We start from the raw sequence: 14720 nt of genomic DNA on the forward strand, positions 1-14720 counted from the left end.
TAGGACTTGCAGTACTATGTTGAATAAAAGTAGTAAAAGTGGATATCCTTGTCTTGTTCTAGTTCTTAGAGGAAATGCTTTTAACTTTTCCCCATTTAGTATGATGTTAGCTGTCAGTTTGTCATACATGGTCTTTGTTATTTTGAGGTTATGTTCCTTCTGTGCCTAATGTGTTGAGAGTTTTTATTATAAAGGGATGCTGGATTTATCAAATGTTATTTCTGTCTATCGAGATGATCAAATGGTTTTTGTCTTAAATTCTGTTTATGTGCTGTATTATATTTGTTGATTTGCATATGAACCATTGTTGCATCTCTAGCAAGAAACCCACTCGATCGTGGTGCATTTTTTGATGTGATATTGGATTTCTTTGCTTGCATTTTGATGAGAATTTTTGCATCTATGTTCACTAGGGATATTTGTAGTGTGGTGTGGGGTGTGTTGTTGTTGTTGTATTCAGGAGGATTAATATCAGTTCTTCATATGTTTGGTGAAACTCATCTGTGAATCCATCTGATCCTAGGCTTTTTGTTGTTGTTGGGAGACTTTATATTACTGCTTCAAACTAACTATTTCCTATTGGTCTGTTCAGGATTTCTGTTTGTTCTTGGTTTCATTTTGGGAGGTTGTATGTTTCAGGAATTAATCCATTTTCTGTCAGTTTTCTCATTTGTGAGCATATAGTTTTTCTTAATAGTCTCTGTTGATCTTTTGTATTTCTGTGGTATCATTGTTATGTCCCTTTTTCATTTCTGATTATGTTTATTTGAATCTTCTTTCTTCTTGGTTTGTTCAGCTAGTGGTTTATCAATTTTTAAAAATCTTTTTAAAGAATAGACCAGGCATGGTGGCTCATGCCTGTAATCCCAGCACTTTGGGAGGCCAAGGCGGGCAGATCACAAGGTCAGGGGTTTGAGACTAGTCTGGCCAACATAGTGAAACCCTGTCTCTACTAAAAAACACAAAAATTAGCCGGATATGGTAGCACATGCCTGTATTCCCATCTATTGGGAGGCCTAGGCAGGAGAATCACTTGAACCTGGGAAGCAGACGTTGTAGTGAGCTGAGATCATGCCACTGCACTCCAGACTGGACAGCAGAGTGAGACTCGGTCTCAAAAAAAAAAAAAGAAAAAAACTTCTTTTTTTGTTAATCTTTTGCATGTTACTTTTGACTCTATTTCATTGAGTTCTACTCTGATCTTTTTATTTCTTTTCTTCTGTTAACATTAGGTGTGGTTTGTTCTTGCTTTTCTAGTTCCTTGAGATGGAATATTAGTTTTTAAATTTGTGATCTTTATACTTTCTTGATGTGGGCATTTAATGCTATAAACTTCTCTCTTAGCACTACTTTTGCTGTACCCAACAAGTTTTGGTATGTTGTGTTTCCATTTTTATTTGTTTCAAAAATGGCTTAAGTTCCCATCTTAATTTCTTCCTTGACCTAGTGATCATTTAGGAATATGTTGTTTGATTGCCACGTATTTGTTTAGTTTCCAAAGTTCCTATCGTTACCAATTTCTAGTTTTATTCTGCTATGGCTTGAGAAGATACCTGATATGATTTCTATTTCTAAAAATTTGTTGAGGTTTGTTTTCAGCCTAAAATGTAGTCTGTCCTAGAGAATGCTCCATGTGCTAGTAAGAAGAATGCGTATTCTGCATTTGGTGCATTTGGGTAGAATGTTCTGGAAATTTCTACTATGTTCATTTAGTCTAAAGTCCAATTCACATCCATTGTTTTTTGTTGCTTTTCTGTCTTAATGATCTGTCTAATGCTGTGAGTAGGATGTTTAAATCCCCACTATTATTGTATTGCTGTCTCTTTCTTTCTTGAGTTCTAATAATATTTATTTTATGAATCTGGGTGTTCCAGTGTTGGGTACATATATATTTAGAATTGTTATATTCTCTTACTGAATTAATTCTCTATCATTGTATAGTGATCATTTTTGTCTTTTCATAAGCTGTTTTTTATTTAAAGTCTATTTTATCTGATATAGCTACTCTGCTCGCTTTTGGTTTCTGTTTGCGTGGAATATCTTTTTCCACCTCTTTTCTTTCTGTCCATATATGTCTTTAGAGAGAAAGTTAGTTTTTTATAAGGAATATGTGGTTGGATCATCTTTTCTTTTTCTCATTCTGCTTATCTATATCTTTTAGGGGAAGCATAAATTTAATCCATCTATGTCTTTTAAAAGGAATATAAATTTAATCTATTTACATTCAAGTTAATACTTACATGTGAGGTTTTGTTCCTGTCATATTTGTCTTCAGGTGAAATTGTGGTTAGGTGAAATTCTGTTGTGTTGCCATTAGATTCCTTTCTCTTCCTTCTTTGTGTGATTGTTTTATAAGACCTGTGAGTTTTATACTTTTTTTATGTTTTCATGGTGATGAATATCAACCTTTCATTTCCATGTTTAGGACTCCTAAAGATTTTTTGTAGTACCAGTCTGACAGTAATGAGTTTCCTCAATATTTGCTTATTTGGGAAAGGTTTTATTTTTTCTCTATTTGTGAAGCTTGATCTTGCTAGGTATAAAATTCTTGGCTTCAGGTTTTTCCTTTCAGCCTTCCCCCCAACCCCTACACACCTCCCACCCCACAAAGTCTTGCTCTGTTGCCCAGGTTTGAGTGCAGTGGTGCAACCTTGGCTCACTACAGTGCCTGCCTCCTGGGTTCAAGCAATTTTCCCACCTCAGCTCCCCTGAATAGCTGGGATTACAGGCACGCACCACCACACCTGGCTAATTTTTGTATTTTTAGTAGAGATGGGGTTTCACCATGTTGACCAAGCTGATCTCGAACTCCCGGCCTCAAATGATCTGCCAGCCTTGGCCTTCGAAAGTGCTGGGATTACAGGCATGAGACACTACACTCAGCCTCTTTCAGCACTTTTTATATGCCTTCCCATTCTCTTCTGGCCTGTGAGTATTTTGCTGAGAAATCTGCTGTTAGTCTGATGGAGTTTCCTTTAATGATGACTAGGCACTTTTATCTTGCTGCTTTAAAAATTATTTTCTTCTTTCTGACTTTAGACTGTCTGACGATGATATATCAGGGTGTTTTGTTTTTGTTTTTGTTTTTTGGGGGGTTTTTTTGGCAGTGTATTTGAGGATTACTGGGCCTTCTGATCTGGATATCTAAATCACTAGCTAGAATAAGGATGTTTTAATCAATTATTTCCTTAAATGAGTTTTCTTCTTTATTTTTCTTCTCCCTCAGAAATACTGATAATTCTTAAGTTCATTCAGTTTACATAGTTCCAAACATCTTAAATGCTTTGTTCATCATTTATATTCTTTTCTCTTTATTTTTGTCTGACTAGATTATTTCAAAAGATGTGTCTTCAAGTCCTGAGATCTTTTACTGGATCTAATCTACTATTAACATTTTAAATGTATTTTGAAATTTCTTCAATGAACTTTTCAGATCTATTCTTTCTATATATCTATCGCATTGGTAATTTTTTCATTAATATCCTAAATTGATTTTCTAATTTTTTTTGTCTTGGTTTTTGTCATTCATATCCTAAATTGGTTTTCTGATTTCTTTTGCATCTCTTGCATTGGGCTTCTCTAAAACATGTACTTTTAATTCTTTACCTGGCATTTGAGAATTTCTTTTTAGTTAGCATCTATTGCTGGAGGAGGATTACTGTGTTTCTTTGAGGGTGTCATAATACCTTGCTTTTTTCCCCATGCTTTTTGTACCTTTGCATTGATTTCTGCACATCTAGAGCAGCAGTAGCTTCTTATTTTTGAATTCACTTTTATTGGGAGGAGCACTTTTTTTCTTTAAGATATGGCTATGATGATTGGGTAAGGTCATTTGGTTTGCTTCTGGGTACATGTAGTGGCAAAGACTGTATGATTTCCCTGGCTATAAATAGCTTGAGTGTGGTAGCTTCCTTGAATGTAGCTGTAGTAGTGGTACACTGGGTGGATAAGCAGGCTCATGACCTGTTGGGCAGCTAGGGTGGCATAAACAGTGAGGGATGGCAGGGGTCATGAGAAGCTTTTCTTCTTCCTTATCACTGTGATTTTTGTGTTAGGAATTGTTGTAGTGGGCTGTATGGTCTGGCCTCCAGGCCAGTAGGTGGCATTTGCAGGTTAGAGCCAGCTGCAGTGATAGTGGTAGGATTTATGCCCAACCTCTCTTTCCTGGGAGAAGTGCTTGGTTGTCTCACATGTTGGATTGGGCTATGGAACACCAGGGGCCTGGATCCTGTACTGTATCCTGGAGCGGGGGAAGAAGGTGGGTGGAGCTAGATAGTGCCAGCCTGTACTCAGGCCCACTAGTGGCAGGTGCATTTGCCAGCCCTGATGGAAGTGGTGGGACAATCTTCAGGCCCCCAGTTGAATGCCTGGCTTAGGGGGCAACTGCTGACATGCCAAAGAGTTAGCACAGTGAGGTAGAAGTCCCAGTGCTTCAGCCTTGGCCAACAGGAGTGGGACCTTAAAGCCTATAGTTTTATCCATAGATTTCTACTTCTGATTTAATCCTCGGAAATGTTCTCTGATTTAAGGACACTATGTATCTTTAATATTGGCCCCAGAATTATATTGTAGGTTATGTATAACTAATAAGTTTTAAAAATTTCTTTTCCCAAGAGTTGTGCAATGGAAGGGGCCTCTGAATTGGGTTGTACTTTGGTTACTTACTATCCCCATTTTTGCTAAATGTCTTCTTTTCTAATTTCCTTTGTGTATTTGTTTTGTGTGCTTTGCTGATTTTCCAGTCCTGCAGCCTTCCTACTTGCTATTTCTTTAGTATTTTCATACCCTCTAGTATAATTCAATACACAGTAATTCAATTAATGTTTATGAATAAAATGTTTACTTTTATACTAGAACATTCCCAAGAAGGAAATGTTTCATTTAACTTTTTAGTGTTTTCATTTCCAGTGATCTTTTCACACTTGAAAATAAATTAGAATTCTAAACTAGAAGAAACCTGAAAACTAATTCCTGGTCTGAACTGATGATTGCATGATCTGTAGTTGTTGAGTTTTTTCTTTTCTTTTTTTTTTTCCTTCAACTCTGTAGTTCTTCAATGGCCTTCATCCTTGGGTTGCCATTAAGAGAGCTGTGGTCTTCAGGCTAATGTGGGTGCTGTCAAACATCGTGTCCTAACTTTGCATGCATTTGGTGACATTTAGAAAACCCAAATGCCTCCATTAAACTACTTTACAATATCAATTTATAAAGGTAAACAGACGGATTTGCTCTGCACAGCCCTGTTAATTCAGTGAATGTGTCTTCATATCTGAGCTATTGGTTCATTACTGATGCTTACAAATCTAGCACCAAATCCGGCAAAGATGCAAAAATATTTTCTCCTTACCTTTATTCCTCACATACTAAGGATGACCAAGAAACAAATGAGGCATGGTGAGGAGAACGTGTGTACGTATACTTGCTTGGAGAATCATCAGCCTGCTTTATTTAAAAACAAATATAAAGGATAGTAATAATCAATAGCATGTATCAAGCTCCTTAGTGTGAGACATTGTTTTAAGAATTCTCACTAGTCTTTGTTATAGATAGTCTTATGATACTCATTTTAAAGATGAAAATATAGGGCATGAAGAATTAAATAACTATCTTAGTTCACATAGCTCCTTGTTTAGACTTGAAATTTCAATCATTGCCATTTGACTGCAATATGTGTGAATTCCACCCTATTCTGTAGCTCTTCTTTCATAATTTCTAATGCTTTCCTTTATTAAATTGAAAAGTTCAATATAGATCTCTATAAATGCAGTGTATTCTAAGTTAAATACTTTCTAGAACTTGAAAACATCATTCAGTTTGGTTTATCATAGCTTTTAAATTATAAACATATTCAAAAGAAATTATGTAATAAAAAAATTCTAAAATAATTTATTATAATTGAAAAAAATGTTTTTTATATATGTCAAGAGGTTTAAATTTCAGCCACGTGTGGTGGCTCACACCTCTAATCCCAGCACTTTGGGAGGTCGAGGTGGGCAGATAACTTGAGATCATGAATTTGAGACCAGCCTGGCCAACATGATGAAACCCCATCTCTACTGAAAATACAAAAAAATTAGCCGGGCATGGTGGACACTTGTAATCCCTGCAACTCTGGAGGCTGAGGCATGAGAATTGCATGAACCCAGGAGGCGGAGGTTGCAGTGAGCTGAGATTGCACCACTGCACTCTAGCCTGTGCAATGAAGTGAAACTCCATCTCAAAAAAAAAAAAAAAAAAAAAAAGGGTTTAAATTTCACATAGCAATGCTTTTGAAAGTATTTAAAATGTGTCTTCATGTTATTCAGTGCATTGTCAGTTTGGAAAAAAAAATTAACTTGGCAAGATAAAAGTTCTCTAAATCTCTAAATTAACTCTAAATTGGTTATCTAAGCAAGCAATTCAAAGAACATTTGCTTGTACCCTACTTAAGATAAAATGTCTTGCTGTATTCATCATTAATGACTGCAATATTCCCAACAAAGAAAATGCAGGTGATGTTGGCTTGATGTGTGATGGATTTTGTTCCTGCGACGTGTATAAAAACAAAAACAAAAAATACTCCGAATGAATGAATAGCTCCACCTGCCACAGAGCAGATGTACAAACTGGGAAGTATTGTGTGTGCATCCATTGTCATCTTAGCTAATTCCTTGGTTCTAAAGCATTAGATGGGTTTGTCTTTCACCAGTTCTAAATATATATATATATATAGATCGATGGTGTTCAGACAGATGTATTATCTGATGTGCTCAGAATAAAGAAATAAATTCAGAATACAAGAAGAATGGGCATCTGAAAGGAGCCCCTATGTACACTTACCCTGCATAAGAGAAGTTTATATAAAAAGTTTTTTAACAACGTGATCCTAAGCTGTGGTCTTTTTGTTCCTTTCACATAGCAGATTTTAAAAAACTGTAAAAAAATGATCCTAAACTGTGATTTCCTTAGAATGATGAATTCAGCAAATATCCATTAACACACAGCATGTCTAAGGCATCATGCCAAATATGGGTAGTTGGTAGACAGGGTAGACCAGAATTACGTGGGCCATTTAAACACAAAGATATTCCCTGCTTTCCCACCCAGAGATGTTGATACGGCAGATCTGAAATGGTACCATGGAATCTGTGTATCCTCATATACATCCGTGGTTAAGAATTAGAAGAGTTGTTTTCAACTGGGGCAATTTTGACCCCAAGGGAACATTTGGCAATGCCTGGAGAGAGTTTTGATTGTCACCAGTTAAGAGGGTGACATCTAATGGGTAGAGGCCAGAGATGCTGCTACATATCTCACCACGCACAACACCCATTTACACACCCACAAAAAACTGTCCAATCTAAATTTTCAATAGTTCCAAGGTTGAGAAATGTTGATCTAGAGTATATAAATGTATATTCTTTGAGAGTCTATAATTAACCAGAGTGAAAAAGATGCACCAAAATATTGTGCAGTCATTCATAAAATAAAACAAAATAAATGGCATTAGTCCAAAGAATTCAGTAAAAATTTAAACAAAATTTTAGAAATGTGTTACCTCAAGATTATTATTTTAAGGGATGACTAGAGAGTTCCTAGTTGAAAAAGTGTGTGTGAGAAACTTTGAAAAGCTATAAAGGACTAAAAAAGCTACAAAGAACTAAAAGTAGAATTACCATTTGGTCCAGCAATCCCACTGCTCGGTATCTACCCAGAGGAAAAGAAGTCATTATTCGAAAAAGATACTTGCTACGTGCATGTTTATAGCAACACAAGTCACAATAGCAAAATCATGGAACCAACCCAAATGCCCATCAATCAATGAGTGGATAAAGAAACTCTGAGAATGAGTATATATATATATACACAGACCCACACATATATATATATGTACACATATGCATATATATACACATATATATTGTGATCATATGTACATATATATGATCATTTTGTGTGTGTGTGTATATATATATGATGGAATATTACTCAGCCATAAAAGGAATGAATTAACAGCATTTGCAGTGACCTGGATGAGATTAGAGGCCATTATTCTAAGTGATGTAACTAAAAAATGGAAAGCCAAACATTGTATGTTCTCACTGATATGTGGGAGCTAAGCTATGAGGATGCAAAGGCATAAGAATGATACAATGGACTTTGGGGACTTGGTGGGAACAATGGGAGGGGGCGAGGGATAAAAGACAACAAATAGGGTGTAGTGTGTACTGCTTGGGTGATGGGTGTACCAGGTTCTCACAAATCTCCACTAAAGAATTTATGTAACCGAATACCACCTGTACCCCAATAACTTATGGAAAAATAAAAATTAAAAAAAAAGATATTTGCAGTGGAAATGATCTGAATAGATTATGCTTGTGCTTGGAAAAAATGAAAAAAGGAGTCTATATGATTTTTTAAAAGTGGTTTTGTCCTTTTTGTGTCCTCATCTTACTCTTACAGATTCCCTTTCTTAGTTTTGTATCATCTCTAGAGATTAGATGCTGAGGAGCAGGAAGTACAATAAATTACTGGAAGTTATTTTGGTTGCTGTCAATGCAGGGTTTGGATTAATAATGAAACCAATTAAATCCTCAAATACCTCCAATGGCAACAATAAAAATTTAATTTCCAGGGAGAAATAAGGTTAGCTATGTTGAACACAATTTGCACCATTCGTGAAACTCAAGTTTTTAAACCTTGGGGGATTCTGCTGTCTTGTCAAAGAACCAGCAGCTGAGTGATTTAATCAAAATAATAACAAAAGAATCCATGCTTTTTTCCAGCTGTCTCATGCGTCTCTGATGACAACCAGTCGGCAGAAATGATGGAGTGCCTCAAGCAGACAAATGGCATGCCTCCCCTTGTGCAAGAATGCACGGTCCCATGTCGAGAAGACTGCACCTTCACTGCTTGGTCCAAGTTTACGCCCTGCTCCACGAACTGTGAAGCCACAAAAAGTAGGCGGCGACAGCTCACAGGTATAGTGTGCGTTTTACACTTCAGCATCAGGCAAGCTGAACATCTCTGGATCTTTGTGTAGAATGTGAGGTCCAAAGGACAGGAATTTGCATCAGGTCTCTCCCTCTCTCTCCATTCCTCAATACATGTCTTCAAACTCAGAACAATGCCTGGTATGTAACATGTACTCAATTAATGTTTGCAAAATGAATGAAAGATGTGAACTATTTTATAGCTATCAAGTTCCTCTCTATATAGTTTTATAATCTTTGCAGTTATAAAAGGCATTTTATTCACTAACTTCTTTTGAGTAGGTAATGGCAAAGTTTGTCCTGTGCTATCATGCCAGGATCTCAGTGAGCTTGAAGGCAATCACCGATTTGGAAAGATGATACAAAACAGATCTAACTGACATCATTGTCTTTTGCCATTATCTTATAAGCAATTTAACATTTTAAAATTTTACTAGTGTAAGGCAAAAATCAAATTACATGGACTGATTCTGCTTTTGTGATATTAATTATGAATTCTGTTTTCAGCTGCAAAATTCAATGGAAATTAAAGCAACTAATTGTTTAATTGAATTCTGGGGGCATTTTTTGCCTGCAGTATGCAAATAATTGATGCAATAGTGTATTTTACTACTTGCCTAGATAAATATCCCACAACTTCTCTTAACTTCTTATGCGTTCGTATGTGCAGAAAACAAAGAACCAAAGGAAAATGCCAGAATAATCATTGAGATAATGAAATTGGTGTTGACATTGGAGAATTAAGTATAGATGATCATTTGTTCTCATGAGCAGTTGAAGTGCTAATTCTGTTGGTTTCAACACTCTTTTGTCTGAATGCATTGCTTACCTGATCACATTTCAAATTTAAATCACCATTATGGATTTAAGTAATCCACTAGAGCCTGTAATGGGATTTCTGCACACAAACTGGAAGTCCATTTGTAAGTGTAGGTGAAATGCATAACCATAAACAGAAACACCAAACAAGAAATTCTGTGCTTCGTGCCCTATCTTCCACAAAAATTTGTGCCACATAATTTTATGCAACATTGCTTGTTTCTAAGATACAACAAATTTCTCATAGAAAAACAACACAATGAGATAGAATGTATGTGACAGGAATATTTGAAGTTCAGGGGCCAATTAATGAAACTTTGTTTGCCTGTACAAACATAATGCATCAGAAGCCACTATTGTGGCAACTCTATATACTTGAGATGAGAGAGAATTTCCTGTAGAGGGAAAGGAAGTTTTTAATTAGTGACCTGTTTTTTTCTTTTTTCTTGAAAGTTTATTAATGATAGTTTACACCTACATAATGAAAATGGAAAATATTGAGAAGCCTAGGATATTTATTCATTTTACAACCAGCACCATTTATGTTATTAATTGTTAAAACTCCAATGAATTTGACTTTTATTTAAAATGTTCCTTTTATATAAATATTGAAGAATAGCTGTACATTTTTTTCTGCAAACTCTAATCTAAAAATTACTCATACTAAAAGATTGTTTGAAATTTCTTTTCTAAATTATTAACGGCTGTACTTTCAGGTAGCTAATTGACCTTTGTGTATCTTTATGTCTATGTGGCACCAAAACAAGTTAGCAATTTCATGAAATACATGAGTTTAAAAAAAAAACAAAACAGTAAAACGAATCATTTAATATCACTGTTGAAAAAATAATCCCACTAGTGAATTGAAATATTTTCACTTTTCAAGACTTATTTTTATTGTCGTGAAACTAATGCTTGTATTTTGTTATCCCTAAGTAATTTGGTAGTAAATGCAGTAAACAATCTCTAACATGAATGCTGCTGAAAGCCTTGGACTCAAACTCCAAAGCCATGTGATTCTTTCTCTCTTTAACACAAATACACACACTGAAACATATAAACATAAATACAAGCCACTTCATTGAATATGGCGCCATACAGGATATTTAACTTTCTTTTGTCCATTTGTAACAAGAGACTTTAATTCACTGAGCATTCTGTATGTTGTACCCAAACTATGTCATCACAGGTTTTAGACTCAATAGTATTTAAAGCAATTGTTTATAGAATGCCAAGAATATTCCATTTATTCGATAGAAAACCTGTCCAGGTTTTATATATATTATATGAGCTATAATATACAGATATTTATTTATAATAACTAGATAACTAGTACATATTCTGACTTAAGGAAGAAAAAGTCTTTACAATTGTACTAGGGATTGATTTTTAATATTAACTTGTTCTGAATCCAAAGGTTAATGCTGATTTTGATTAGTATATAATCAAAGGACCACTGATAATTTGTTTCTTATTGTGACAACCGTATCTGCATTAACTTGCTTAAATCCTTCATCAGTGATGCTATGTAATTAATAATGATATCATAAACATAGAGGCAGCACATATTTGTACAGAATATTTGTTCTGCTGGTAATTTCTGGTCACCTTATAGATGAACATTTTTTTCTTTAGTTTTTTCTCCTCACTCTCATTCTCTTTTTTTCTCCTTCCTCCTTCTCCTTTATCTTTTTCTTTTTCTTTTGTTTTACAACTTCCTTTTCTCAATTATTCAACGAATTTCTTTTTGTTATGTGTGCTAGTCCTTGGTAATACCACAAGGGAATCAATAGACATGATACTAACTTAACAGAGCTTGCAGTCTAATTGGAGATATGGCGAGATTTTTACTGGATATAGTTACAGTATAGTTTCTGCTATAGTAGCTGTTGTATTGAGTGAGGTATTGAAACAAATCCTATTGTTGCAACAAATTATCACAACATTGCTGGCTTAAAGCAGCACAGATTTATTATTTTACAGGTCTGTAGTGTTTCACAGATCTAAATAAAGACAAGATGTTGATAAGGCTGCATTTCTCTCTGGAGGCTTCAGGGGACAATGGTTTTCTTTCATTTTCAAGCTTGTAGAGTCTGCGCATGTCCTTGGCTCATGTTCCCCTCCATCTTCAAAGCCAGCAACATTGCATCTCGCTAACCATTCTTCCATGTTCAAGGATGGTTTTCTGGAGGGAGTAACCCGTGAGTTTTGATCTGAAGAAGAAGCAGGTGTTAGCTAGCCTACGGAAGGATGGTAGAAATTGTGGAAATTTCTGGAGTAAACATACAAAGGCTAGAAGCAAAATGAGTAATTTCTAGGAACTGAAAGAGGCTCACTATGACTGTATCGTAATGTGCTAGAGGCAGAGTGGTACAATGTAGGCCAGAGGCAGATACAAATGGGCACAAATCATATAGGTCCTTAATGACCCTAGGGAAAGAGCCTGAACTTCATTCTGTACTATGGTAAGCCACAGCAGAGTTTTCAGTGGACAAGTGATTTGATGAGATTTGTACTTTGAAAGCTGGCTCTGACTGCAATGTGGTGGACAGATTAAAGGTATAGAGGTATGACGGCAATAAGATCTTGGAGGAATCTGCTGTAATTTCAGCTGGAGATTTGCAGGTGGGGCTAAATATGGGGGACACCCATTGGAATGGAAACAAATGGACTGATGCAATGAATCTTTAAGCATTTGAAGTGCTATGCCTTTGTCATTAATCAGATGTAGGGGGTTCAACAGAATAATTCAGAACGTTCCAACTTTTAACTTGGTGATATTGGTAGAATTGAGAAACACAGGAGAAACAAAGGTGATGTAAAGAGGATGGGTGTGATTGGTTCTTTAGGTGTAGATTTTTCAGTCTATGGATTAGAAGCTTGAGCAAGAAATCTTGAATGAAGATATTAATTTAAAATTGAAGAAATATGGATGATAATTTAAACTCTTCAAATGGGTGAAGTTGTAGAATCAGAAGAGAGATGAACCTAAGATGGTGCCTTGGGGAACCCCATCAGTTTAAGAGAGGTAGAGAAGAAAAATAGTTCACCAAGTAAAAATAAATAATATATGGCAAGAGAGAGGTGGGGGCACGGGGTGAGGATGAGGAACAAAAAGTTATGTTACGGTGGAGCTTGGAAAGAATATTTCAAGAATGAAAGTATAGTCAACACTCTGAACTATCACTGAGTGATTAGACCTGAAAGATAAGGAATCAAAGATATTCCAGGGCTTTGGCTTTGTTTCTTGTTTTTTTGTTGTTGTTTCTCGCTTGATAACAGTGGTTTCCAGAAATAAGTAGACAGAATCCAGGGTTAAGTGGATTTAGAAGAGAAATGAAACTGAAGAGATGGAGACTGAGAGATTCAATAATACTTTATGGAAGTTTGAAAAAAGGGAGGTCTTGAACTTGCTAAATGCTAATAGAAAGGAGCCACTCACTAACTATTGATATATCTCTCAGCCAGTAAATTGTCATGGCTGTGATGGAGGCTGTACTTTTCAAACTTATTCTAGTGTCCTAATGGTAGAGGCAAGTGAATACCTTCTATCAGAAGTATAGCTGAATCTGCTACCAGATCAACTTCAGGTCCTGCAGAAATTCTTTTTTTTTTTTTTTTTTTTTCTTTTCTTTCTTTTTTGAGACACAGTCTCGCTCTATCACCCAGGCTGGAGTGCAGTGATGCGATCTCGGCCCACTGCAACCTCTGCCTCCTGTGTTCAAGCGATTCTCCTGTCTCTTCCTCCTGAGTAGCTGGGATTACAGGCGCATACTGCCACACCTGACTAATTTTTGTGTTTTTAGTAGAGATGGGGTTTCCCTATGTTGGCCAGGCTGGTCTTGAACTCCTGATCTCAAGTAATCCTCCTGCAGTGGCCTTCCAAAGTGCTGGGATTACAGGTGTTGTGAGCCACCATGCCCAGCCTAGGAATTCTTATTTATTGCAAACATAAGCATCATGGTAGACCATAGAGCCAATCACCCTGTCAACAACTCTGGAATTATATGTAATGCAAACCATGCAGCAATGAGAAAGTAGCCCATACATCAATCAGCTTGTATCAGGCATCTTCAGAACAGCCATAAACATAGAAAATAGACCAGTAAAACTGCCTATATATTTTATAATCAGCCATGACTCTAGCTAATGACTAACTAATGAGAAAACAAAAGGTGGAATTATTAGATCTAGGAAAATTTTTAGTAATCTAGAGGAATCATGTTGACAGCAAAGTTGAATCAAGTTACAGGCTGATTCAGAATCCACTAAACATGATTACCAAGTGTTTATGGCTGTGAAAAATGACACTGCACTGTCTTACTCAGAGTTGGGACCACAGCTAACAGGTTCATCAAAGTGAATTGGTAAGGTAAAGTCATATTCCAGAATACTTAAGTTAGAAGAATCTCTCAAAATGAAAGAGCTTTTTCTCTGATTAAATTATCCAGTATGACTTGATCATTTATTTCAATTTATTGTTTGTATAGATGTTTGGGAGCTGCCTGATGGCAGAGACCAAAATGAGTTTAACTTCGTCCATCTATCTCATTGCAAGAGACCTCTACTAAAAAGAGAAGGAGTTAACCACTTAGATGCTTTCGTTGGTTCCCTGGCAATAATTAGTCAAGGAGAATGAGGACAGGGTTATCAATATGTTTTTTTCCAGCAAACTATAGAGAAAATAATATTAAATAAATTAACTGGAATTCTCTAGCTATAGCAAACATCTTCCAAATATTTTATGCCACTCTCAAACATTAAACCATTTTCTACTTTTTTCAAATTAACTTGAATTTCACAGTTGTTCTGGGAGTTGTTTTCATTGTCTCAGGATTACTTTCATGGCAAAAGAGTGAGGAAAACAAAAGCTTTATTTTATTTAAGGTTTAATATTCTAAAAGTTTACAAATAGAAAAGTGTGAGTGA

General features: G+C 35.8%; 1 protein-coding gene across 1 annotated transcript in view; it reads left to right on the plus strand.

Moving 5' to 3' along the window:
* THSD7B (thrombospondin type 1 domain containing 7B) overlaps positions 1–14720 on the plus strand; it is a 909295-nt gene that overhangs the window by 617839 nt on the left and 276736 nt on the right. The window contains exon 13 of the mRNA XM_007964862.3: positions 8766–8960. Coding sequence (XP_007963053.3) covers positions 8766–8960 — 195 coding nt within the window. The remainder of the gene's footprint in view (positions 1–8765; positions 8961–14720) is intronic.

This window comes from Chlorocebus sabaeus, chromosome 10 (assembly GCF_047675955.1).
Source record: "Chlorocebus sabaeus isolate Y175 chromosome 10, mChlSab1.0.hap1, whole genome shotgun sequence".
Classification (NCBI taxonomy): Eukaryota; Metazoa; Chordata; class Mammalia; order Primates; family Cercopithecidae; genus Chlorocebus; species Chlorocebus sabaeus.